The 27,800-nt window shown below is 40.5% G+C and overlaps 2 protein-coding genes across 9 annotated transcripts in view; both read left to right on the forward strand.

Moving 5' to 3' along the window:
* LOC147054486 (unconventional myosin-Ic-like) overlaps window positions 1-7,253 on the forward strand; it is a 38,214-nt gene extending 30,961 nt beyond the window's left edge. For all 5 annotated transcript variants that reach the window (XM_085915852.1, XM_085915853.1, XM_085915856.1 and 2 more), the window contains 16 exons: window positions 29-109; window positions 507-612; window positions 1,063-1,180; window positions 1,572-1,685; window positions 1,767-1,843; window positions 2,009-2,077; window positions 2,153-2,237; window positions 2,391-2,550; window positions 3,197-3,280; window positions 3,378-3,471; window positions 3,544-3,599; window positions 3,664-3,799; window positions 3,877-3,947; window positions 4,025-4,122; window positions 5,130-5,229; window positions 5,766-7,253. In XM_085915852.1, the coding sequence (XP_085771978.1) occupies window positions 29-109; window positions 507-612; window positions 1,063-1,180; window positions 1,572-1,685; window positions 1,767-1,843; window positions 2,009-2,077; window positions 2,153-2,237; window positions 2,391-2,550; window positions 3,197-3,280; window positions 3,378-3,471; window positions 3,544-3,599; window positions 3,664-3,799; window positions 3,877-3,947; window positions 4,025-4,122; window positions 5,130-5,229; window positions 5,766-5,792 (1,476 nt within the window). In that variant the 3' untranslated portion in view covers window positions 5,793-7,253. The remainder of the gene's footprint in view (window positions 1-28; window positions 110-506; window positions 613-1,062; window positions 1,181-1,571; window positions 1,686-1,766; window positions 1,844-2,008; window positions 2,078-2,152; window positions 2,238-2,390; window positions 2,551-3,196; window positions 3,281-3,377; window positions 3,472-3,543; window positions 3,600-3,663; window positions 3,800-3,876; window positions 3,948-4,024; window positions 4,123-5,129; window positions 5,230-5,765) is intronic.
* Window positions 7,254-9,833: 2,580 nt separating this feature from the next.
* Window positions 9,834-27,461, forward strand: LOC147054487 (large neutral amino acids transporter small subunit 4-like). 4 transcript variants are annotated; one of them, XM_085916011.1, is made up of 15 exons: window positions 9,834-9,985; window positions 11,944-12,165; window positions 15,439-15,658; window positions 15,732-15,787; window positions 15,892-15,968; window positions 20,901-20,993; window positions 21,148-21,281; window positions 21,386-21,597; window positions 22,233-22,376; window positions 22,633-22,650; window positions 22,885-23,011; window positions 23,150-23,282; window positions 23,972-24,045; window positions 24,317-24,440; window positions 24,542-27,461. In XM_085916011.1, exons 2-15 carry the CDS (start codon window positions 12,006-12,008, stop codon window positions 24,701-24,703), a joined length of 1,734 nt encoding a protein of 577 aa, XP_085772137.1. In that variant the 5' UTR covers window positions 9,834-9,985; window positions 11,944-12,005; the 3' UTR covers window positions 24,704-27,461. The 4 variants fall into 4 exon arrangements, with proteins under 4 accessions (XP_085772137.1, XP_085772140.1, XP_085772138.1 ...); XM_085916012.1 differs by lacking the exon at window positions 9,834-9,985 and adding an exon at window positions 10,955-11,817; XM_085916014.1 differs by lacking the exon at window positions 22,633-22,650.
* The last annotated feature ends 339 nt before the right edge of the window (window positions 27,462-27,800 follow it).

A 27,800-nucleotide genomic window follows, 5' to 3' on the forward strand; every position in this document is an offset into this window, starting at 1 on the left:
TATGTGAACATTCCATTTCTATTTGAAGGTTATGTGCATGTCTGAGAACAAGATCCTGAACCAGTGTTTCAACAGAGATGAGCTGAGTGACAAGAAACGTCCAGACACGGTAGGGAACGTGCCTCATTCTCATACGTCCCAACATATTTTCCCAACGCAAAACAAACAGACATGTGTTCCCTCAGTGTTGAGTGGGCAATGTGATGGGGATTCTCCGCTGCTGCCCACTCACTGAGGAATGGTCTTCACATACACCCACACTGGTTCCAACAGTGTTATCACTGGCTGGTGACGGAAAAGAGTCCTTCTCCTCAACGACAGCCAATGTTCACTCACTCCGTCACCACTTGCCTCCACTCCTCCTTTTTTAACGTCAGCATTGAATCCCTCAGTGTGGACCCATGCGGCATCAATTTGCGCTTTCATCCTTTTTCATCAGCTTTTTATGCTCCATTGGATCTGCCATCTTCATCCGTTGTCTGTCTTGTTTTTGTCTGCCTTTCCAGGCAGCAACCCAGTTCAAGGCCAGTCTGGCGAAACTCATGGAGATCCTCATGTCCAAGGAACCGTCATATGTTCGCTGCATCAAGCCCAATGACTCCAAGCAAGCAAGTATGAAGTCTTGTTTTCTTTTTTTTTCCTCATCATGTCAAATCTTGTGGGTCAACAAGTGAACAATTGGATTTTATGTTGGACTCTAATACATTTGATCAAGTGAGAAGCTTCAAAAGTATTATGTCAGCTTCACGTAACCACTCTTGTAAACACAGCCAAAGAAGCTTAGCAGCTTCCACAAGCTAATATTTTCGACGTAGACGTCATTTTAATCCTGTTCTTGCTGATTCCAAGGAAAGCACTTGGTTTATCGCCACCCACGTCACTGGCTACAGAGTAAACTCGTTCGCTGGCCTTTGTTTGCCCCTACAGTTGTCCTTTTGTTAGTTCACACTGTTTCTCTTTGTCACTCCTACTGCTCATTTATTTTATCCAACAAGCTATACATTTTTCTCAGGCTATTGTGACCCGACTCTAAACTTTCTACCCCCTTCCTCTTGTTGCCAGGTCGCTTTGACGATGTTCTGATCCGTCACCAGGTCAAGTATCTGGGACTTATGGAGAATCTGAGAGTGAGGCGAGCCGGCTTTGCTTACAGACGACGCTATGAGGTTTTCTTGCAGAGGTGATCAGAACATATTTGATTCTATCATGAAGATATACAATCCATCAAAACATCCATCACGTCATGCCAGTACACAATAATCACGTGTTGGAGCCACTGGCCATAGCTCAGTCACCTATTGTGAGTGCTAATTTGAACAGAGTTGATAATCCACTTTAAACTCTTTAAACCTGAAAAACAATCTGTTTTTTAGCCTGCTGGGTCCATGAACAGGGATTGGCAAATGCCTGTAAAGTGTCTGTAAAGCAAATATTTGATACAGTAAGCTTCGGGTAGTTTCAACCAGCCCTCTTTTTTTTTAGTCATTTTCTAATTACAAATTATTCTGTCTAAAATATTAAACCCTCATTGATGTTTCAGCTTGATAAATGAATTATTGTATTTCATTTAGGTACAAGTCCCTGAGCCCAGAGACTTGGCCAAACTGGAAGGGCAAACTGTCAGATGGAGTTGCTGTGTTGGTCAAGCATCTGGGCTACAAGCCTGAGGACTACAAGCTGGGCAGGTCAGTAACACACTGGCACACGTATATATAATTTATCAATATACTGAGCTTTTTTTTTTATGAATAAACTCCACTTTGTAGATCAAAAATTTTCATCCGTTTCCCGAAAACCTTGTTTGCCACTGAGGAGGCCCTCGAGACCAGGAAGCATAGTCTCGGTGAGAAAGAATTCATTGCTGATAACACACCAAGCGGCCACAGTCACTTTCACAATACAGTATAGGCAAAATAATATTGAAGTTCTTCAAAGCTTTGATTTGCATACAATTATTCTTTAGAATATTTTTTCACTTCTCGTCTTTTTGTTTGTTGCCCTCCGACAGCTACCATATTGCAGTCAGAATGGAGGGGCTACAGCCAGTGGTCAAAGTACCAAAAACTTAGAACTTCAGGTAAGGAATAGTCAACCTACTCTTTCCTTCTTCTGATTTATTGAACATCTGTGAAAAAATGTTGTTTTTTTCCAGTTATTGCCATTCAAGCATGGTGGAGGGGGATCTTAGCCAGGAGGAGGGCCAAACGCAGGCGGCAGGCTGCCGACACCATCCGCAGGTACACAAAGGCTAGAAAGTCAAATCAGCATTTTTATTCATTTCAATTATGAAAATGGATTTGATAAACAAGTAAATTGAGTTACAAGCTTGGTCGTGGAATGACCCGAACTGGTAAATCAAATGTATTGAAATTTCTTTTGATCACACCCAGGTTTATCAAAGGCTTCATTTACCGGCACAAGGAGCGCTGTCCGGAGAATGAGTATTTCCTGGATTACGTGCGCTACTCCTTCCTCATGAATTTACGCAGAAACCTGCCAAAGAACGTTCTGGACAAAAGCTGGCCGACGCCACCCGCAGCTCTTACAGAGGTAAGAATTACACACACATTTCTCGAACACTAGATTTGAATAACGGGACATAACAAAATGAGTACATATAAAATGAATTTGAAAGTTCATGTGTAACATTAACTGACAAAAGTATTCCCGTTTTTATTTTATTTGATTAAGATTTTTTTTATTTTTTTATTTGTAGTTGTTATATTAGTTTTCACTAACTGTTAATGTCCTGTCTTTGAAATAAAGGCATGGAAATTAAAGTATGTTTTTTTTTTTATCTCCATCGATTAATTGACAAAAACTTCAACAGATTAATCAATTATTCACATAATCATTAGTTGCAACCCTAGTTAATATAGTTAATTTATATTTTCTTCACTAACAGATCATTGATCACTATGATCATTGGTTTCCAAAGTAAAAGCAAATTTTTATTTCTATTCAATAATATAATGAGTCTCCTTTCATGGAGGATGACCGAGATAAGAGAATATTTAGAGACGACAAGTTAAAATTTAAACGGTTTGGACAATTTTGAATTGAAAAAATGTATCTAAACAATGAAATGATTAGCAAAAATCATTGATTAATGTAGTAAGCGATTACTTGTCGATTAATCGATTATCATTCCATTTCTAATAATAATAACCTTGCACACGATTATCTGTGTTTTTAGGCTTCCGAACATTTGCGCAAGCTCTGCATGCAGAACATGGTGTGGATCTACTGCAAGAAGATTAGCCCTGAATGGAAACACCAGGTGATGTTTTTTTGAATCAGATTTCACATTGTCCTCCATCGTGTCTCTTTTAATATTTGACCATCCGCTGCTTTATTTTTCAATGCTATACGGCTAGATGGAGCAAAAGGTGATCGCAAGTGAGATATTTAAGGAAAAAAAAGACAACTATCCACAAAGTGTGCCCAAACTATTTGTCAGCACTAGATTGGGTAAGTATTTTCAAACAGACGCTTAGAAAATTCACACGCTACAGAAAATGCTGACTCGTCAACTCTTCTCAGATGGTGAGAACATAAATCCCAAGGTCCTGCAGACACTAGGAAACGAAAAGTTGAAGGTTCGTTGAGTCCGGCTCCGTTCAGTTGATACAAATCCTTACTTCTTCTTTCTCATATTTCCAGTATGCAGTGCCAGTCACTAAATACGACAGGAAGGGCTACAAGGCCCGTCCACGCCAGCTGCTTCTCACGGCAAACTGTGCCATGATTGTAGAAGATGCCAAGCTCAAGCAACGCATTGACTATGATGCTCTGAAAGGTCAGAGGTCAACTCCCAAGCAAACCGTTTTTTTTTTTTAATCAACAGCCCCTTGTTCATTGAAACTTGCTGCGCAGGTATCTCAGTCAGCTCTCTCAGCGATGGCCTATTTGTTCTGCACGTGCCCAGTGATGACAACAAACAGAAGGTAGCGCTTGTGCAAGCACTAGACTCAGTTTGTTTTGCTTAACACAATACCTTCATATTTGGGTTTAAATTCCACAGGGAGATGTGGTTCTACAAAGCGACCACGTGATTGAGACCTTGACCAAGATCGCCATATGTGCTGACAAAGTAAACAGCATCAACATCAACCAGGGCAGGTAAGAACTATCTGTGATGGGTGAGAGCAGACGTTACATCATCGTCAGTATTTATCCTTACACAGTGATAAAGTAATGTTTACATTTTGTTTTGAACTCAGAAAGGACAAAATGCTGTTGTTTGGGCTGTTTGTTAACATGATGAGAATTTTGTTTGCGGAAAATGTAAACGGATTATTAAGTCATCTGCAATGTTTGGAGAAAATTACATTCATTTATTCAATACAGTCAACCCTTACGTGTTCGTAGTTGGCCACGCACGTTTTTTTTTTTTTTTTCTTCCAATCTTCAAAATACATATGTATCTTTCCCCCACCATTCAATCATTTAGAATTCTCAAACTTTTGGATTAAGCGTCACTTGGATGGACTTATTCATCTGCCAGTGTAACTAGAAATATTGATTCAGAGATGACATATTTGAATAAAATCAGAGCTAATCTTTAAATGCAAAAGTATTTCACTGACCTACAACATACTGCTTGCAGCCCCCCTGCTGAACAATAAAAATGTTTGTTCATTTACCGCATAACTACAGCAACCAGCAGAGTTGCACATCACGTCCACAATTCAAGCGTGTTGGTGAATTATTTGGCACATGCTAACATCTCTGTTGAGAAATCTGGGTTGAGTAAAACATTCATCAATAATGGATTTCATTGATGACAGACAAGCTATCGCTGTCCAAAAAAAGTTTACAGAGTTGAAGTTTCCAATAGAGGGGCCTGTGTGTTGCACATTACTGCTGGCCAACTATTCTGTCGACAGATGAAAGCAGAGTCGGGTTGTTTTGGATGGACAGAAATCATGCCATAATTAATACTTCATCCCATCTGTGAAATATTTTGGAGGCTAGTTTGCGACAGCTCATCCAATTTTTAAATCCAAAGGCTCACATATAGCTTGCACCACGATATTCAGTAAAAACATGTTGTTGTTCTTTTTGTGGCGTCACTTGTTTGCATTGTTGTCTTAATGTACCAAATCGTGATTGTGCTTCCCCTCCAGTATAAAATTCACAGTGGGCCAAGGAAAAGAAGGGTTCATTGACTTCATACCTGGATCAGAGCTATTGGTGGCCAAGGCTAAGAATGGGCACCTATCTGTGGTGAGTGGCCAGATTCTCTATTTTTGAAGAATACAATCAAACTATCTTCGTTCTGGGTGCCATCCTGAAGATCTTTGTACTGAATAAGCAAAATAGTCGTGGCCAGTAGTTGCTATAATACCACAAAGCCATGATGATGTATTGTACAGTCAACCCTGCAGATAGATTTTCGTTGACTGAAAATCGTGTCTATCATGAGAAAAAAAATTGCTCTGTCTCTATCTGATGGCATCTTTGTGCCAAGCACATCGATAGGCAATTAGACCATTTTTTGTTATTCTCGGCTGCGAAACGCTTGTAAACGGAGGTCTCTCACCCCCGTGACTTCTTTATTGCTCTTTAAGTACAATTTTGTCTGAATCTGATTGTGGGCTCACTTGAAATTCAGCTTAGTTTCTAAATTCTGTTTACTAACTGGCACCAAACTAGTTGATGAAAGTCTTTTTCACTCCTTGACAACATCAGAATGGAAAAGTTGATGTCACTTCTGGGTTGTCCACTTGATGTGACCTTTGTCTCGTCTACATTTCTTTCAGACGGCTCCAAGATTGAACTCCAGATGATGATCCAGATCCTCTGATATTGAATGCGCACACACAAACACACACAAACACACACACACACACACACACACACACACACACACACACACACACACACACACACACACACACACACACGCAATGTACTCTTCTATCTTTGAATCACTTGACCTCAAGCCCTCCTCTGCTTTAGCCAATCAGGTGCCAGCTTATCATCATATTGTGGGGGCGTTTGCTTCCAATTTCAAGATAAACGATCCAGCAATACTAATTGATATATTTATGTTTATATGTTCTATTTTGGGGGATTAATATTGTTGGAATATTGTAATTTTAGACGTAAGGCCAAGGAATATCAGATATGTGTTTTTCTAGTAACGTTTGTGTTTATAAGTGATTTATTTGGGAACAGAAGCAAACAACATGAGAAGAAAAGGGGTCATCGAGGAGAAATCAGGATGTTATATATTTATCCTGCTCTTTTTCTTTTATTTCTCTCTTGTCAGTGGTTTTCATAGTAGGTTTGGGAGTGTGAATTTGCATGTGGATAAGCAGTTGAAGGGATGGTGAACAACTCCAATAACAGGCATGTTAGCTTTGAGTGATGGACATACTACTGTACTCGTCATGTGTACTACTTTTAAACAAAAGGAGCAGCAAATGAAAAACTTTTCTTTCGTGTGTGAAGAGGAGGGGAGGGGAGTGGAGCCAGACAGCTGTTTCTCACCTTGTGCTTGTGCCTTTCCCATTAACTAATATATTTGTAATGACAATGTGTCAGCATTGCTCACTCTGGTGAATGGCACCTCCTCCATCTTTCCAGACGCCTTCTCTACTTCGATACTTGTGCCTCGTCTCTAATTTGTATAACCTGGCTGGTCTTTGTAGCTTGTGACGGGTTTACAGCTACTCTTGTGTTTTATGCCGCTGTGCCTCTAAAAGACAAAAACTTACAGCAATCCATTGAAAATGTGCGTGGATTTTTTGTTAGATGGCTAATTGAAGGTGAAATTGACGTAAAGGCCGAATGATTTTAAGCCACTTCACTTAGGCTTATTTAATGTTAACATTGTGTTGTTTTGTTCCTGTTTAATTGGCTTGGAAATGATCATTACTGCAGTTGAAACTGTCAGATGGCTTTTGCATAATGCCCACAATTTTCTAACCAAAGTGTTCAAACCAGCACGTCACCAGCAATATTGTAACTTTAAGCCCAACGTTTTTTCATCCAGGGCCAAAATTCAAGGTTCAAGGGAATTTTTATTTGAACAATAATGAGAAATTAGGCATGGGTTGATGAGATGATAGCGCAAAATCTGTATCATGGTTTTAAAATTACATCTCTAAAATTACCTTATTTGAAATATATAGGTAAATAAACACAGCATTTTGTTGCATTTTTAACACAGTGCATTTTAATTTTTTTAATGGAATAGAGAATATTTATACTTTAAGAAATTGACCCATGCCTAATAATTTTTTTTTTTTAAATTCATTTTAACATTTGATGAAAACATCCATGTCCATAATATTCACACTTCATCAATTCAGGCAAGTCGAATGTTTTACAATAACCCAAAAGTCACTGCAAACCTTTAGAAGGATGACATAAATTAAATGTAGGATTACGAATAAGTCAGGTGTAAGAATAATAGAACAATGAAATTTATATTTTCTGGTGACTGACTGTGGTTGACCTGCATGACCTCCGAGCAGGCAGTTTAGATTCAGCTCCCCCTCATGACATGCGCTGTGAGCGATTGGAGATCACTTAAAATGTAGCCTTGGTGTAAATAATTTTGGGCTTAACTGTAAACAGGGCCTGACTTTTATGAAACATGTAATGATTTATCTTTTGTAAAAACAATGAATGAGACAGGTGTGACAAATGATGTTTAGGAAGTGATGCCAAACAGAATGACATTTTATATAGACTGGCTTTGCTTCACTTTACCTATGATCTTTTATCTAAGAGGACCCAATGTCAGCCAAATATTAAAATAGGTTGAGGGTGAGGTCCCACACATAAATATTTACACATATACAGAAAATATTCTAATATATACTGTATGTAGCAGCAATTCCTATGATAGACCAGTTATGAAAATGGATATGTGTAATTGAAACTCAGCCAAAACCCGATTGCCGGGGAGAAGCTTTGAACCTCATTTTAAAAGGGTCCCTCAAATGGTTCCCAATGGTGATTTTTGCAGACTTCACTCTGAGGCGGGTGCAATATGCCAAGACTGCTGCTTCACTTAAAAGCCAAAGAACCATTCTGATCATTATCTGTTGTATAATTTTGAATAGTTTTTGTTAATTGTTTTGATCTGATTTGATTTCAGGAGGGAGACTTGTACAGTTTGTGTTCTGCTATAAATGAAATGTCCAAGCCGAGTTTGATGATTTAAAAACATTTTGGGGGACAAAATTCATAGAATTGCTGAATGTGGCTTGTTGCATAGCAATATTAAGAGACTTATGGGTCATACAACGTTTTCTGTTAAGTCTGCTAGAGCAACATTTTATTGCTGTTTTACTGCTTTGCAAAAAAGTCTTGTGATAACAGTTTATTGATACCAAATTCTAATGGTTTTTTTGAAGATACACTTTGTCAGCTCTATTACAGTATGATCTAAACTAATGTATAATTATGCCAGCACACTAAGAAACATACCATACTAAAGATGTGTTGAATAAATTTGACATGTACAGAAAAGAAACAAACTCATTCTTTTGTCATCCATTTATGCATACATGTGAAATTTTAGGCAAGCAAAATAGATGAGCGGTAAGACTGAAATTTTCCGTAGGTTTGAATGTTTGCTTTCGTCGTTAGCCCTTTGATTTTTTGATCAATGAAAAGTAGCGTGTTTTTCATAGTTAGTGAGTTTTCAAATTAAAAAATTCATCAGTAACCTTGAGATTCGCCGAGATTACATGTAAATCATTATAGAAGTGTTCCACATTTCTATAAATTAGAAAGTTAAATCCCCAGCAGATACCACAAGAATTCTAGCTCTGCCCCTCCATTTCTAACGGAGCCTTGTGATTTTATTATAGCCATTATTTACAACATGTGAAATGACTGACCCCAATAACAAATGCAGCTTTCAATATTTCTACAACTCTAATAATAATTTCTATATTAGTCGGGGAAGATAACTAATGTTATTGCAGCAGCATGTCGGCTGATTGGTTCTAATGTACCTCGCCCCTCGTCCAAATTCAGCATGAGTAAGCTCCAGCCCACCTTTGTCCAATATTTACAAGTACATACAGTAATGGATTAGAATGGGCGCTAGGTGTCGCCCTACAAAAGTCTCAAGACTGGCAAAGCGTCCACATTCACGTCCTTCTTAGAAGTTCAACTTCGGTGTGACATTTCGAGTCAAACGTGAGTCCATTTATAACACACGTGCACATGCAAGTGCTCGTGTATCTATCTTGTACCCCTCATGTGATAAACAAAAGTTCATTAACCTTCAGGTAACCTAAAAAAGTATCAATTGTAGCCATTATATTTTATAGACAAAAAGATCCGTTTTAAGATGCTTTGAATATACTCAAGTGTCATTAGTTCACGTTTTAATGGCTTCAAGGTTACAGCGCTGAATAAACTTGAGGCACCTGCAAACTTAGCAATTTTCTTTATTTTGTCATTTAGGCTGATGAAGATTTAATTTGACTGTTTAAGATACTGGCAACATAATTCTCAAATTCCAAATATAAATATCGTAATTTGGAACATGCATCTGCAGGGAAAGAAATCGTCAACAAATGGCAAGTACTCCTTGTCAAGCTACCCAAGGGCCTCATAATTACGTGATAAGTGTAGTTTTATGCACTATATGAATAAGTATAAAACAATTCGCAACAGCTATCAAGTGATGTTTACTCGTCCGTCTTTTTCTAGCAAGACTACATCTGAGGAACAATGCACGTGGAGGACTGGCGCTCTCTGATTGGCTGAGGTTTGCCTCTAGCACAGCCCTCCTCCAATAGGAAGGCGATGTTGTTTGTGCAGCGTCTCTGCGGCCGCTATATAATGTCTGCAATGACAAGGGAATGGAGAAACTCGCCAAAAGAACGACCACACGTCCTACGTGTTAACTTTGAGCTCGACCAGATCGTTGACAGACGTCTGGACGCAAAGAGGCGAATTGGACTGAACACCGCGGTCTGTCTTTGTCCCTGAAGCCGCATACACTCAGGTGGGCTGCCGCAACCGAGGATGCTCTGACTCACTCACCGCATCTGACTAGAAAGAGGCTGCAAAAGAGTTTGGCTATTTTCTTGAATATTCCACTCTAATGTTTGATAGCAAATATAAAGTACAATGAGCCTCGTATTTTGTTTGCTATTCGGCGAAGAACAATGGCATTAATAATTACATTTAGCAAATTCTCTTTTTATTTCGTCATATTCTTTTGACAGTCGAATATGTTTTATGCAATAACGTGGAATGGGAGTGAAATTTCTTTACGTTCTTTTATTTTATTTCCATTTGGCAGCGTTGGTTACTTTTCCTTTACAGTTGTTGTTCTGAACAGCTGAGCGCTACTTGTACTTGTAATGTACTGATAATCAAGGTACTCAAAATCACATTGGATAAATCCGGATCGTAATATAGTTATATAAATAAAAGCTCTAATTAATTGAATGAAAAATTATTGCTACATATAGTGTCGTCCTTCACTAGTCCTTGTGTGTTTTTTTAAACAATTAAACATAAACGGCATCGTATGGCATATATATATATAGTTGTCATTTTAAATTTGCAAAATGTACAAATAAAAAGTTTTATTTTGTAAGCGGAAGCTTAGTGTACTTGTTCACCGGACACCTGGCTGTTTTTTTAAACCGCGGCGCTAGAGACGCAAATAGTGTGAGGAGGGGCGGACATGCAGTCCAGTTCTGACCAGTTTTGGGGGTTCTGATTCTGACTTTGTCTTTATTGTCGTCGTCATGTTGGTGTTGATATTGTGGAGACTTAGTCCGAAACAACACAAATGCATCCTAAAATATCTAGTACATGCAAGGCTCTACTTAGTGATGATTGACTGAAGTTAGCGTCGATGCAAAACAAAACATTAAAGAGGGAATTTAACAATATATCGGGTTTTTTTTTTGCATATGTGCAAATGTGTGAGACAGATATTTTCTGTTACCTTCATAAATTCAGCTCGACAACTAAAACGTATATGATTCATTCACAAATGTAGGTGGAGAGTTTTTTGTGTTGATGGTTTTTTTTAAATATTGTTTTGACGCGCACATTGCCCTCGTTTAAGTGTTTACGTATTTTACATCACATACAATACTAATAAGGACATTTCAAGATCCCCGAATAACAATCTCGCGCCGTGCTGGTTCAAACCGGATGGAACTGGTGTTGCATTCACGTGCTATCGTTTTTTCCAAAGTTAAGAATTGAGGCTGTAAATTCAAAACGGTCTTTGTCAAAATAGAAACACGTCCAATTTGATATAGCTTTCAGTTTTAAGATCATGTATGAAATTAATTTCTTGTTCAATACATTGTCGTGACGAAGAGTTGTCGTAGAAAGGCAACTGTCTAACCTTTTAAAATTCCGACAGTTTTTTTAAACCATATTAGGTGATTTCAGATGTTGCATTATATCGACAAAAGTTTTTTAAAAATATATATATTTACGATTAAAAAATATCTGGGGGAAGTCTATCTTGAATCAGAAGCATTTGTACTTCCTATTAGATGTATGCAGCATCCTCACGTGCGGCTGCTACGTTTAACTATGTAAATTTCAACCAATAGACGAAGAGCTATTGTCACCACGCTCCAATCAGATGTCTTAAGGGTGGGGCGTCTCTCTGGGTTCGGATGGGGCTTTACACGCCCACAGCGCTCAGCTGTTCTCCCTTGTCTGTACATCAGCTTGAGGAAGGAACAAAAGCATCAAGATGCGTCCCTGCCATTTTCTCTAAATACCTTTACTATTCAGTCCCACGGCTTCTTAAAACAGACTGCATTTTAAGTTATGTCAGGGACGGCAATTTTCTATCACGTATGTGCACCATAACTATTATAATATCCAATAAGCATTTTTTAAACAATATTGTGTTCATTTTTATTGAAATAAAGAGTTAAATTAATTTGTTTTCACCCCCTCAACTTTTTTTTAATCATCCAGGTGTTATAGCCTCCCTTCCTCCTCTCCTGTCAGACAAGTGAAGCACCCCCATCTCGGTTGTGATGGCTCCTACCTTGGCCACGGCCTTCAGCCGCCGCTGGTGGATGGCGGTGACGGCAGTCATCGAGAACCTGCTTTTCTCTGCTGTGCTCCTGGGTTGGGGATCCCTGCTCATCATGCTCAAGTCTGAGGGCTTCTATTCCTACCTCTGCAAAGCACCAGGTGATCTTCATTTTGTGTTACAGAAAATATCAAGTCTCACGATTATTTCAACATCATAAACAAAAGTCTACACTTAGGGAATAAAAGTTTCATAATGGCAACAGTTATATGGATGACTGTTTCTCTGCAAAATTATCTCTGAAGCAGCATTAGTGAACCTATTTGAATATAATGTGTGATCTTTATCATGTGACAGAGTGACACAAAAGTGGATTTAAGTGCTTACTGGCCTTTTTACCACACTATTTTTAGACCACCCTCTCCTGTGATAAACAGGATGTGTGACCACACTTTGAGTGTCTTTAGAGACCCACTGAATGGTGTTTTTGCTGAGCACACACAACGACGCTGGTTGTTTTTAGGAATAAGTTGAGAATTCTTCAGGGAAAAAATCAATTTGATGACCAAGCGCAAGATTTCAGAAGATTTAGCGTTCACACCAACTCTGAAACTGCAGTTGGCTCAGATTAACGTTTTTGGCAGATTCTTTCCTCACCCTTTCGCAGTCACGTGTGCGGGTGAGGTTCTGCATAAAAAAAAATATGTGTTTGCTGTTCATTGTACCATGTAGAAATGTAGGTCAGATAAAGTAAGTCAACAAAAGGCTGCAGGAATGATTCATCGTCTTCAGACATTGGGGAATTGCTTACTTTGCCGAGCAGTTGTTTTTGAAGTTACACTGAATGAGGCCATTCATTCTCGCAGCCGTGTTTTTGTACTTGTAGGGGGAACTGATGAAAGTAGGGAGCTCATTTGTAAATATGTATGGTCTGCACAGCTAAGACTGCACATTGTCATCATTGTGTAAAAGAATCATGCCAGTGTGTTTATGTTAAAGTTCACACTGTATTCATTACTGATTCATTTGAATGGATTTAATTCAGGTGATCAACCTGAAGGAATTATTCATTCTTAGTTAATGACCTTTGTCACCCCTCTGACCTTCCTAACAACCTTTAATCAGCTGTTTTGTCCTTTACAAAATAATCAGGTCAGGAAGAACCACTTTTTATCTCTAGTCACACTATAGTCACCGTAATCGTTAAGATAAAATTGTCCTCTTGAGAATTTGGCAAACACAAGTTCCCCACACCCAAGACAGAAACAAAGGGGAGTGAGGTTCACTTGTGTATCATGTTGCCATCGAAACTGTTTTCATGTAATTCCATCATATTTGCACAACAATGTTCAGATATTCACGGAGCAAAGCCTCTTTTGCAAAAATATCAACTCCTCAACTGAAGGAGTGTGTAGACTTCACTTCGATTATTTTAATCCACTGACGTGCAGGTTGATGGTAACCAAGTTGGATACTAATACAGTGGAACCCCCAAAGGTGAACACCCAAGGTCCTTAACATTTGAACTTGTATGACAGCTAAGAATGAAAAATTGCTATTTAAGACAGCCTGTAAAGCTGAGGTTTTGAAATTTGAAGTGTCATGGAATCGATTCTGTTTGATTTTGGAGCTTCCACTGTGGGATTCACAGTTTAAGAATGTATCTGCGTGGTAAAGATATAAACTGGAATTTCTTTTTTTTATGGCTTAAACAGTTCCTTTTGTGTGTGAGCGTGCGTGCGTGTGAGCGTGCGTGTGAGCGTGCGTGTGTGTGTGTGTGTGTGTGTGTGTGTGTGTGTGTGTGTGTGTGTGTGTGTGTGTGTGTGTGTGTGGTATTGACTCACTGCAGTGACTTGAGAATGCAGCTACGACGGAGGGCAAATGGTGTTGCATGTTGTTGATTTGACAGCTGACATGTCACAATCACACAGAAGAAGCCACATTTGCACAAGACTTTACTCTCACCCTGTCAGCATCCTACATCAAAGTTGTGCTAATCGTACAGATACACAAGGATTTTAGTGAGTCGGCATTTTTTCTTGGGATGGGGGTTGTTTTTCCTGATAGAGCATTGAAGGGAGGGGATTTTGTCGTTATCAGGAAGTCAACTTGAAGGGAACTGCTAATTTTGTGGATAAATTATGATTTTATTTTCATAGGTTCCAGATCACCCGAATTTTAAAGATACAATTACAATTAAGAAGGTAAATGAAATATACTCATACAGTGCAAAATATCTCTCCAAGAACCATTTAACAGTGTATCACAAATGAAGGTGCAAAACTACGTGAAGTAAAAAACACATTCACCAAACTAGTTCAAGAGGATTCCAATTGGCCTACTTAAAATTTCAACACGTGACATGTAGCTTTCCTACAACATGACCATAGATGCAAAAACAAAAGTCACGTGCGAAAAGCTTTAAATAATGGAACAGTCACAAGATTAAGAGCAGTATCAAAATTATCTAACCAGAGAATGTCCTCTGGCATCAACTGTCCACATCATCCTAAGTGGTAGCGAAAATGAGTGAAAATAAGTAGTTTTTTTTATTTAAATGTATGTCGTTATAGTTCCTTTTTCTTCTGCAAATCATAAAAACTGCATAAACTTGGCTGTGGCTGCACAGCATGAAGGTAAAAAAAAAAACACTGGAGCGGTTGTTCAAAACCGGTTTATTTTATAACCACTGTTTAAGTGTATTTAACCAAGAGTTAATTTAATTGGAACATGAACAAAATGAGAAACATATTGGCCCTAACCAGTGACCACATGATTAACTGTGACGATGCCTTTAACAAACAACTATGTTTTGAGCAACGGTTGGTTAGCTAATGGCTGGTTAAAAAATTAAATGGCAGTCATGGGTCGACCGGGGGCTAAAATAACCGTGTTTTTTAACAACCAGGGCCCTGATGACTCAGTCATTTATTCCCCTGTCCCTCATGGCGATTTAAGTACAAAACAGCTGAGTCCTTCTGTTTTGTTTTGCCGACACTTTGAGCCCAAGCAGATCGAGGTGAACGAGTTGTTTTTTTCTACGTCAGCCCTTGCTGGTTGGCGCAGCAGTCTGTTGATGCAGTCCAGTAGGACAGATGAACAAAAATAGAGCACACGTGTTGAGTGTTGATTCCACTACTGGGAAGCAGTAGGGCGGGCGGCCGGACATGCAGAGGTTTACCATTCTTGGAGCTTGTTGACTCGGGACATGCTGTTACCCCGGCTGTCTGTTTACGTGACCGTTTTTGATATCAGCAGCACAGCTTTCAAGAGAGGGAGGAAGAATGTATTGAATGATAATGTAAGACAAGAGATGCCTATGTATGAAAATTGAAGAGAAAAGGATGATACTTATTTTATTTTACAGACTGCCACAACATTAATACATTAAATAAAATTCAGATGTCTCACCTTTTAATTTTGTCATCATCCAGAGAGCAACAGCTCCAACTTGACTCTCGCAAATACGTCGGACGCCGAGGCGTCCGATGCCGAGGAGTACCTGGAGATGAATGGCTGGCAAATCTGCAAGGACCAGGATGAGATGCTGAACCTGGCCTTCACAGTGGGTTCCTTCCTGCTGTCTGCCATCACCCTTCCCATGGGCATCGTCATGGACAAATACGGGCCGCGAAAGCTGCGACTTCTGGGAAGGTGAGTGGAGACACGACCTTGTTCACTGAGTGTCTGTTTGACATGTTCACATGCAATGACTTTGCTTTTCCAGTGGCTGCTTTGCTTTCTCCTGCCTCCTCATCGCCTATGGAGCCAGCGATCCCAACAGTATGTACAAGCGCTTACGCCAACTGTCGATCCCAGTTGACATCTACCTTCTATGGTGACTCTACAACTGTCTGTCTGGTCCCTTAATTGGTTTTGTTTTGTAGATCTGTCCATCCTGATCTTCTTTGCCTTGGCCATAAATGGATTCGGAGGCATGTGCATGACTTTCACTTCTCTGACGGTAAGATCACTTCTGTGATTTCTTATTTATTAAACTTTGAGAAGATTGGACTGGGTCATGTAGTCAAAGCAAAATGCCAAATAAAAACACTAGTCTAATTTTATCGCTACCAAGGACTTTGTTTCCATTAGAATGGAGACATTTGTCTGACATTTGCAGACTACAGTACATCCAACAGGGAACTGTATTCACAAACTATTAGCATTCTCTACTGGTGGAAAATTGATACTGCAGTGAAGCTTTGGGCACTTTCTGCATCTTGCTTAACGACCCACTATCCTGAGTTTCAGCTCAGTCGTAAAGTTACTTTAGCGATCATCGCATGTTTCATTGTCCATGGTATCACAAAACAATCAATCACACAATTTTGCCTGGTTTTTTTGGAACAAAAAAAACTTTCTTCTCGAGAAATGATTGTACACAGTAAATGCCTATGCATTGTGTACCTCTCAAAGCGGGTACATCTACGGGTGTACTCTAAGTGGTGGTGCAGCTCCGGAAGCAAATGGAAGGATGGGAGTGGATAGATCAGAGAAGCCAGCGCGGTCAGATAAAAGTGCTGCATCACAGGAGAGGCCACGTGAGAGCCAGCGTAGAAAGAAGCACGTAATCTATTATTCACTACAACTTGGCTGCTCGGTCTGGTGGCCAAAATAAGAGCTTCGCTCATGACTATTTCATCTCTACTGTACATCATAGTAATGTGTGTTGGTGATAAGTCACATTAATGTTCCACTTTGCCGCTGAAGAGATAAACAGGAAGCCGCAAAGTTGGTGTGTATTTATACGCTTACATGCGTGTCCCCACCCACTCTTCATGTCTCCTGCTCAGGTTGCTCTGCAGGTTTTTTTACCACCCTCACTTGTCTGAGGTTGTTTTTGTTCATCTCCAATTACAGTTAGTCTGTTTGCAAAGCCAGACATGCTTCCAACGGTCATGACATCCTGTTGTCCTGTCTCGAGTGTGTATGTGTGTTTATTAGGCAACACCCCAAGCTTTCAGCAAAGTGAGTTATAGCTCCCTACCAGTTGTGTGTTTTTATCGCTTCATGCGTGGCATGCCAAGATTATTTGTTGTTTCCAGGAAAAACAAGGAGGGAAAAGCAGGCAGTGTCAAAACATCCCTGATGTTACATATCACTTTTTATTTGTTATGAAATGTAAAGGAGAGCCCTTCAAACCTTCACGCTGATGAAGCCCGCAAAAATACAGCTCCTCACTCACTCGCCTTTAGACCTCGTCTGCATTTCCATTGTTTCTTTCTCCTCTTTGTCTGAGCTTTCCTCACTTATTGTTCGGTGTGTCCATCCTGGCTGAGAAAACAGGGAGTGCTTGTCCGCCTCTTAACACACCTGAGAGAGTCTTGATCATGTGTAGTATCTGTGCATGCTGTTCGAAACTCCTCCTGATTCTCTCCCTCGGCACGTGTCGGAGCACCTCTTGCTTCTTGGTATCTCCACTCCGAGGCATTTCTCTGTCTCTATCAAATTATTCAAATCATAGTTTCCCTTACGCACGTGCCGTCTCCATGATGGGGGTGGTGGGTGTGAGTTGCACACAGAGAACAGCTTGTGGTTTGTTTCCAGAGCGCCGCAGATGAAAGAAAATATGTAGAAAGGATGAAGCGAGTGTCAGCTGGAAGGGCGAGTGGCAATTTGAGATGGGAGCTGGCAAGACAGAGCAGCAGTCGCTGAGATCACCCTCGTGTGGATGAGACTTGGTGGATGGGTGCTACTTTGGCACGCACATAGGCCGCACCACATTGGGTATTGGTCTGTGCAACCTGGCAAGATGGAGGGACTACAAAAGTGGCCATTAGTTGCACTCAGGGGCATCCCTCGCGCTAAGATATAAAAAAAAAAAACTTAAAAACTTACACGCTTCTGGGATCGACCTAAATCTTGTCATCATAAAAATGCTCGACTCCCCGTTGGAGCGCAACGTGATGTTGGGGCGATAGCCAGTCTGCGGTGTGTCAGCTGTTGTTTGCTGATCTTCCAACTCGCTTGGCTGCACTTTATGATGGATGGAACGGAGACGTATGCTGTGTGTCAGGTCTGGACCGGTCTGAGCTGGTTCTCAATGGCGCATTGGCAAGCAGCAGAATTTCCACTGGCTGCAGCAAAGCCTCTTCCTTCTTTCGTTTCCCTCTCGGTTCCTCTTAAAAGGCCTCGCTCCTTGTTTTTTCTTTCAGCCTGCCTGCTGCTTGTTTGGTCATTTCCTAGTCAACTTGGGGATACTCCCATGATGCGTCTTCTTTTTCAAAGCTCAGCACACTCTTTTGTCCAGAGTTGCAAAATATGTGACGTCTGCAGACATTGAAAATCGTGCCATGGAATGGCCATTTGCGCAATTCCAAAAAAGTTCCAATAGAGTAGAGTTCAGAGTAAATTTCAAAAAAGATTTTCATGAAATGATTCCATTTCCTTACTTCACCATTGCTTTTGTTATTTTTCATAATTCTTAGACTTTTTTAATCCGTTCTATTGGTAGTTTTTGCAGCTCTGGACAACCTGCCAAAATACCATTGGTGTGGTGATGAAGATTTTTCTAAATACCTGCGTGGTGGGGTCAGCCTCTTTATGACAGCCGATGTCCATCTGCACCTGACACTAACCAAACCCAGGCATCGAACCGTGATCTTATCTTCATGTGACTTTTTGGAAACTAATATAGACCTTACATGGCTGTCCAAACACTGAGTCCATCATTGTGTACACTTCCACTCTCTGCTTGGATACACTGACCTCAGAGCTAACAAAAGAGCTATTCAGGGAAGGTGTAAGAGCAATAGTCGGTGGCTTGGCAGGGACGCTTATCTTTGCTGTCTCTATTTGTTTGCAAGATGCAGATTCTGGTATCTATTTGTCTTACAAATGAGATTCATGCATGTATTCAAGTGAAACGTAAACACAAGACAGGAGGAATGGTTGATACTAACTAACCAGGTGTTGATCTACTTGTACTGTGCGTTGCCATTCTTCACTAGATTTCAATTGATTTAATTTTGTCAATGTGAGGGTTTCTGCTTTTTTTCCCCCACAACTCTTGCGCAACGTCATGTACATTAGCAACAGTGAAAATCAATCACAAAACAGTCACAGCAAATTGTCACACAGTTTTACATGGCACTTGTCGTTTTTCATTTAAATTTTACACAGAATTTTTATTATCATTTTGTGATACAACTTTTTTTTTTACTGCAACCACAAGAACCACTGGGCTGCACCGTTTCGAGTGACAAGTGGCATTCTCGTTCTTATGTCAGCAAAAGAAAAAAAAGAAAAAAAAAGTCACTCTCCACTACAGCTCAAGATCTCCATTTCTTTTGTGATCCACACACCCAGTCGGTTTGCCATGTGATTTTGGAAAGAGTGGTCTCAGCACCTGACATATGACGCACAACCACTACCCCCACCCAAAAACCTCTTGTCGCCACCTTGTTTCTTTTACGGGCTGTAAATGAGATGAGGTGGCAAACGTGCTGCGTCACACATCACAAGGAGTTGAAGCCGGTCTGGACATGCTCCAACAGAAACAGCCCCCCGCCTCTCAGTTTTTTTTTTTTTTTTTGCTCGGGCACTCCTCCACTCGTGATTTGGTTGTTTTCGCTTACTCCCTCTGACAAAAGACTGCCAGTGGCAATATCACTTCTTTGAAATGAAATTAACTACTTGTTTTCTATCCATCAATCCATTTTCTGTACCGCTTTTCCTCACAAGGCCTATCCCAGCTGACTTTGGGCAGTAAATAGTAGGATACAGAGTTCAACTGTGAAATTTAAAATTCTGATATATATATATATATATATGTGGCATGAGTGTAAGGGCCCTCTTATGGTTCATGTTTATTGAAATAAATACTTTACGACAATACATGCAAATTATTCCAGAAAGCAAGTTGTGAAATCCAAATACAAAGCACACAGCAGACTGGGTAGAGTTGTGACTAACAGGAAAATGAGGAACCAAGAGTGCCTGAGTGGTTATTTCTGAACTCATTTAATATTATGTGTTGGCCTTGATTATTCCTGCTGACCATGTCAAGTATGTCAAAATCGCACCTCCGTGGTGAAAATAAACAACAGATGATAAAGAAAGCATTTGTTCAAATGTTTTGACAGTGTCCTTCAAGGAAAGCTGTGCTTGTACATGCATGTCCCTGCTGCCTTTTAATGCGACAGCAGGAATGTGTTCCAACCTTTTGACACATTTGTTATGGACTTCTTCAAGAGGGTTGTTTACAGTGAGGCATATTTTGAAGAAGAACAGTGTGTGCAGCAGAGGGCCATGATGCAAGGCAAAAGATTCAAATGCTGGTGGCAAAACACGGCTAGATTATTTTACAATACATTGCATTTTTAATAGGGATGTGCCCTCCACTGGTCACTGATGTTAAGCGGCAGGATGTTGGCCTATGTGTTTATTGTGTGTAGCTGTCAGGGGAAATAGCACAGGTTATAGGAGGTCAGCGAGCTCAACCTCAAAGGCAAACAGCCTCCTCATGCAAGAGCTGCAATGATGCTTGAATAGCAGTGCTTCACTTTGATCCACACTTTATCGAAGGTGATTTCATCCGATTGTCCTTTGATCGCATTTGATCATTCCCCAACTATTCATTGCTTCTAATTCATGGATATCTTTAAAATGACTAAAGTCATATGTGCTTTTACACAGAAGTGTCAGATCCAGGTCCAGAAAGTAATAGCCATGACACATTTTTTCTTTAGCCATAGTTGCTTTTAGTCAACCAAGCAGCAGCAGGTACAATTCAGATTTGAAATATAGCGAGCTAGCTCCTTTACCTGATGGTCGATTAGAAGCAGATTTCTACTTTCTGGACCTGTACATGTTCTCTTATCATCTTTAATGTACTCCCCCACCTTCTTTATATGCTCAATTGTGTTTTCTGCTGTTTTTCCTTATTTCTCAGTTACCCAACATGTTCGGAGACCTCAGGTCGACTTTCATTGCCTTGATGATCGGATCGTACGCCTCCTCTGCTGTTACTTTCCCAGGCATTAAGGTAACTCAGGCTGCCACCAAACTGCTATACAAACACTGGCATCGATAAGAGGAACCGTAGCAACAATTCTCGCATTGCACGTCATTAGATTGTGCAGATGTATCACCCCGTTTTTAGACGTGGTCATCACCATTGTCTGTCTCCCTGTCTTTAGGTGATCTATGATCTGGGTGCTACCTTCATCTCTATCTTGCTGGTTTGGGCCGCTTGCGCCTGTCTGGTCTTTCTTAACTGCTTCGTCAACTGGCCCCTGGAACCCTTCCCCGGCCCAGAGGACATGGACTTCACGTAAGAAACATGACACACTTTGTTTGGCCCAATTACAATTAAATACGATTTATTATTGGTCATCATCTTTGACATTCTCCTGTTGACACAATTCCCTCCCACAGAGTGAAGATCAAATTTAGCTGGCTGGGATTTGACCACAAGATCACAGGGAAGCAGTTTTACCGTCAAGTCACCACCGTGGGGCGTCGTCTGAGTGTAAGCAACTCGATAAAGCAGCAACAGCCGCCTTCCAAAGACCTCGCTTCGCAGGACGCCAGCAAGATGTGCCTGTCCACTGTCGATCTGCAAGTGAACTGCAAGCCCCAAGGAGAGGGTAAGTCTAGAAATGTGCAATTTGTCAGAAATTCATACAGCCCAGAAAATAAAAAGTTGTCACTTGAGCTTCACAATCCTGACGTCAGGGTTTGAATCTTGAAGCAATCCAGCTAATTGTGACGTTCCAGCATTTTCAAATCCATTGCGTGAGAGGCACACAAAACACATTATTAACTATGAATAAACCATGTGTTCCAACTTTGTGAAAATACTTTACAACAGGACAAAGGCTTTCACATATCCCGCAGTCAGACGACATACAAGATACAATATACAAATTCATGGTTATGTACAAAGCAGCTACACACAACGTTTCACAGACAAAAAGCATACAAATGCATAAGTCCGGTGACGTATTTAAACTCTGAATGATACAATGGATTCATAGTCATCCGCCTGACAAGTGATGTCACAGCAGAAAGGGTTCTGTGCCCAGAACAGACGAAATGAATAAATCACCTGTCGTCAAAAGACATTTTGAGGCGTGACACGGGGATTTCATATGCGACGTTATCTTCTTTTCGATGCAGTGCATGAACCTCCGCTCGCCACGACTAGGAACTCGAGTCTGACCAGATATTAAAATAGACAACAGAGATGTGATCTCGCTCTCCGCTTTCATTTCTTGCGTAGCCCAGACATTCATGAGGAGTGTGTTGAGCCCCATCTTCCTCCTGAGCCTCATCACCATGTGTGTCACCCAACTGCGCCTCATCTTCTACATGGGCGCCATGAACACAATTCTGGAGTCGCTGACGGAAGGAGACCTCAGCACGGGTGTGTGTTCGCACTTATGCTTTCACACAGCTTGATGGTGGTCCCTCCCCTTTGAGTGTCTAGCCACTAATTTCTTGCACTGTATGTGTGTTTTTAATCACTTAACAAAGTCTATGCTGACACTGTAGCGCCTAACAATCTTCTCGCTCACTCAGCTAATCTGTTGTTTCTGGTTAACACCCCTCCTTGTTTCCTCTTCTCCGTGTCTTGCTCTTTGCTCTTGTCCTGTCATGCGGCCTTCCTGTTGCTGTTGCAGTGGAAAGGATGCAAGTGGGTAAGAGACCTTCAGCCAACCATTACAAAAAACTCTAACACCAGTGCTTTTCAGTTCCCTTCCTCAGCTGTCTCACTGTTGTGAAATCACGTCTGACTAAAACAATAACCTAAAAAAAAACAAAAAACACTGTGATGTCAACCCATTCAGTCCTTTTGCCCTAAAAATCTTGACTACACTTTAACAATGCAAAGCATATTTATAACTTTTGCATCACTGTTGTCTGTCTCTCAGTAAGCACGTACACATCCATCTTCGGCGTGCTACAGCTATTGTGTCTGGCCACTTCCCCTGTGATTGGCTACGTCATGGACTGGAAACTGAAAGACTGTGAGGATGAAAATGACAAGTGTACCGTAAGGTGAGACATTACATATCTAGTTGGCACTTACACAAGCCAAAGTAAACCAAAATGATTCATTCTTTGGGATATTTTTGAATTTTGATGAATAATAAGTTCAGTATAAATCTAACGTGCTTAACGTTTGTTAACCATCAGGGAGCCTGGCCAGCCTCGTCGACCAGACAAAAAGATTCAGAAGATTATCAACTCCACCCGAGCCTTCATCTTCACCAACCTACTTTTGGTGTGCTTTGGAGTCACTTGCGTCATGCCCAGCCTCCCACTTCAGGTACGCGCACAAAAACACTTGAGTCAACAGAATAGTTATTTTCTGAATCCCAACAAGTAGAGTTCCATAATGAGCAAGTTGCTCTGTGCACACTTTAAGAACAAAATGTTGGGACAAAGTTAATCAATCAGGTTAGACCACAGCCCTTAGTTCCTTTCTTTCTCCATCTTATCAAGGCAGTCGAGAAAGTTTGGAGAGTGCACTTTTTGTTCCAATTTGGCTGTGCCCCAAATCACAAAGTACACTATAGTACATAAAGGCACACTAAGATGAGCTTGGTGTGAAAGAACTTAAAAAGACAGCCCTAAACTCAACCCTATGAAACCGCTTTGGAGAACAGTTTTTTGTGAGCCACATCCTCTTCCAAAAACCAAGCATTCTCAGAGCTCGTCTCACAAAAGACGGCACACGTTGTTCCTTTTTTTCCCCTCGTTGGCCAGCTGTTAGAAGCCTTTTGTCCATATGGCCTACATTATGTCCTTGCATGTTGTGAAACTGAGAGCTGGAGAGATTTTATGGTAATTTAGCGACATCTAGTGGATGAAATACATACGGAACCATATTTGTTAGAGTTCATGGACAATCCCAATTTCTTGAAGATGTGAACCTGTTCCTTCATGTTATCTTCCGCAACCACTGACCTGGTCATTAATAGAAAATGTGTGTGTGGCTTTGTTGTTCTTTTTCAGATTTTGTCTTTCGTGCTTCATACAATTGTCAGAGGCTTCATCCACTCTGCAGTTGGAGGCCTCTACGCTGCTGTGTAAGTGTGTGTGTGTAATGTTTTGTGCTGTAATACACATGCTATTCGAGCAGAACCTGTACATCCACATTTTGGATATCTTTAGTCCATTAAGTGTGAGTCTGGGTACTTCAAACATCTGGTAAACTCAAGTACATACATATTGGTTTATGAGGAACCTTCATAATCTGGGTCAAACATTAGTTACCCATATATACTACATCGTAGACTATAAACGAAGTATGTTGTTATTTTATTATACTCTGAACTATTATACTTTTTTTGCCTGCAGGTACCCATCCTCTCAGTTTGGCAGCCTTACAGGAATGCAGTCTTTGATCAGCGCTCTGTTTGCCCTGCTCCAGCAGCCTCTATTCATGGCCATGGTGGGACCCCTGGAGGGAGACCCCTTATGGGTAAGTAAGCCCACAGGCAAATAGAGTACAGTTAAAAAAAAAAAGGCGGTTCACATTAGTCTTCATCAGAGTGTGACAAGCTCAACTTCATGTGTCTTCAGGTGAACGTGGGCCTCTTGGTGCTGAGCATGCTGGGATTTTGCCTGCCCATTTATCTGCTGTTTCACAGCCGACACCTCCAGCGCCTCAGAGACGAGCGCGACGACGACCCAAAGATCTTCGTCAAGCTGGAAAACAGCAACAAGATCGAGGCCTTTGTTTAGACCGAGAGCGAGCGCTGAAAGAGGATGATTTCCACAAACTTGATAGGACGAACTACTCAGAGGATGAAAAAAAAAAAAAAAGAGACTGGACAGGAGTCGCGGAGGTCACTTGCCTCTTGTAGGAACTCCATACCGTTTCTGTGCTGCCTCTCTAGGTTTGAACATGCACACGTTCACAAACACGGTGTGTTCCCTGCACAACTGCACAGTTTCACCATCACTGACATTGTACACTGTGACAAAGTGGATCCACACAAACATGTCATTTCAAGTTCCCCCGGTGGTACCAACAAAAGTGAGCGGTAAACGGACAGAAAGCAAGACTCGCTGTGACGAGACATCCCGTTCAAGTTTTCTTATTTTTCATTCATACATTGTTTTCGCTCAGCCTGTTTTTCCATAACAAGAAAATGGAAGTAGAAGAGCATACCCACATGTAAAACCCAACAGAAGATTAAATGATTATTGGGATTTTTAAGAAACTACACGAGTATGGAAAAACATGAGGTTGAGGACTTCTACTTTGGGACTGGTGTGCTCACACATGACTAAAGTGAGTCCATTTTCCACCCTAATAGATAAGTGATGTCGTGGCTCAAATATTCTTTTCCTGCGCTTCACCTTGAGGGCATTAAAAAGAATCTCCAGGCAGCAGAATTGTCAGTGGTGCAAATACGTTATGCTGACATCACGCAAAGTAATGAAAATGTCTTCACTGCCTATTGGAGACTCAAGACTGCTGGGCCCTTGCTTTGTTGTGTTCAAAATTCCCTGTCTGCATATGTGGCATCACCGCTTCATATTCATATTTAAACAGTCTCTTTTTTTTTTGTTCTTTTACATGTTTTGCGGGATGTTGTGAAATTATTGATGATTTATATATATATTACAAAAAAAACAAACATGGTGTGTTCAGGAAAATCAGACATGGAAAAAGATGCAATGTCGGTGTGGGTATAGTGGTGGAGCACCACCACGCCATTTGTTAATGTGGCTTTGCTGTAGCAATAAGTGCCTCTGTGAGATGCCAAAATCAGTCAACACACACACGCTCACACACACGTTTACATTTTTAAGGTACTCTGTATCTAATTGTTTCAAATGCGCTCATTCGTGCGCATCACCTGCATATTTCCTTGATTGTTTTATTCCTTCTGTATTAAGTGTAAAACCAAGTGTAAATACATTTACTCAAAGGAAAAACTTCCCAATTAAGACTGAATGCGGAATAGAATCCAAAGTGAGGAGAATAATTGCAGGTGTTTTCTGACAATCCAAAGATGTGTCCTGCCTGGCATGAACTCACAGAGGCACTTTCCGAAAGAGTGCCTCTCTGTATGTGTGCAAACGATGGAAGGAGTTGAAGATTTGTCTCACGACTTTGGTTTCCATCTTTTACTTCCATTCATGCTGCCGTCTGTCTTTCTATCCGTCCACAAATGACTTCTAATGCCTGAGCTGAGAGACGAGCCTCCGCCCCGTTAGCGGCTTCCCATGAACGACTCGATGAGAGACAAATGGCACACGTTGCACTTTAGACGCCCTAGAATGGACCTCCGTTGTGTATTTCCGAATAGTTTTGCTCCTGTTTGTGGCACAAAAAATGCTCGGCTGCTGGCTGGTGGTGCATGTCACCAAAGAATGTAAAAAAACAAACAAAACAAAAAAACTATGGGAACAGATAGACAAACTATTTTTTATAAACGCTTGTCGAAGAATAGATTTTCATGATCATTATTTTGGATTTATGTGTAGGGCACAATACGAGTCTTGTCTCTCAGCTCAAGAAATGTCCCACTAGATAAGATGGATGACATAGCAAATGCATGCAAACTTACGTAACTCTCAGTGGCTATATTTCCGTGAACATATTTTGGCATTTTTCTGCTGGCTTTTTTCACAGCATGCATCGGTGCTATAGTTATGCGAATGTGACTTCTGACACAATTTTATAATCTTCTCACACATACAGATACTTAGTGTGAGAAATAGGAGAGCAGCTTCAAGAGAATTCATTTTCACGTTAATATAGCCATTGTTTTTCAAAGGACAATTTTTGTTTTTTTCTTCATGTGTCTGCTCTGGATCTGAAAGAATGAGGTTATTTTTAAACTCTTATTCTGTTTCAACCAATAGTAAATCTGATTTTGATCCACAAACAAACTTTTGTATTATTCAAACATTGTGTGCAAAGAAATGTCGTACAACCAGTGCGTCTTAAGTTACTGTCATATAACCTCACATGGCACTACATTCTAATGGTTACACCCTGTTTTCAAAGAACTGATGAGGGTTGACTTGGTTGGCAAAATCGTGATTTAAGGAAAACGAATCAACCTTTTTCCCCCCACTGTTGTACTTTAAACGGCGCCCCGCCTCCTCTTGATTCTATCAACTCTTTGGTCTGATGTAATTCATCACAGCCTACGACGCTGATGACTTTTCAGTCTGGTTGATGGATTGATGTATTGATTTACTTTTTGTCTGGTGATTTTCAATCAAGGTGCCCTGCAGGTGCTTTGTGTCATGTTCGTGATGATCCATACCTAAACTGAGGCTTTTTTTTACTCCCTTGACATGAATATTTTTATGAATGATTTTCATTTCATTTTTTAGTCGTTTTTAAGTTTTACTTTTTTTTTTACGCAGTATATTTTATTTTATTCTTGCATCACAATATACATTGTCTTTTTAAATAATGTTTTACTGTAACTTGAAGAAAAAAAAAATCAATGAAAACAATAAAGTGTTATTTGTATCGAGTGTGTCATTTAAATGCAAGAAATGCACATTTCAGCATGGTTCAAATACTTCACATAAACAGTGAGAGGCAAAATGTCACAGAAATGTTGGCCACTACAGTTACTTGGTAAACCTGATTCGCAACACCTTGCACTACGGTTAAGTTATTTCAAGAACATCGATTGTGGTTGTGACTTACCTCATCATAAACGGGTTGGGCCTGACTGTACTGTTCCCTTACCGGTTGGATCATGCACGCTATGTCCATCGAACTAATCCGTTTAAATATTTAATGGATAGTGTAACGTTATACCATACACATTTTAGAAAGTTTGCAAACAGCAGGCACCAGGGT

This window comes from Syngnathus leptorhynchus, chromosome 7 (genome assembly GCF_054491065.1).
Source record: "Syngnathus leptorhynchus isolate UIUO chromosome 7, UIUO_Slep, whole genome shotgun sequence".
Lineage (NCBI taxonomy): Eukaryota > Metazoa > Chordata > Actinopteri > Syngnathiformes > Syngnathidae > Syngnathus > Syngnathus leptorhynchus.

Bases quoted from the DNA above. Each gene is read 5' to 3' on its own strand.
- LOC147054487 (XM_085916011.1), top strand. From the start codon at position 12,006: ATGGCTCCTACCTTGGCCACGGCCTTCAGCCGCCGCTGGTGGATGGCG. The intron at 12,166-15,438 runs GTGATCTTCATT...GTCATCATCCAG, and splicing joins CTACCTCTGCAAAGCACCAG to AGAGCAACAGCTCCAACTTG. The intron at 23,012-23,149 runs GTGAGACATTAC...GTTAACCATCAG, and splicing joins AATGACAAGTGTACCGTAAG to GGAGCCTGGCCAGCCTCGTC.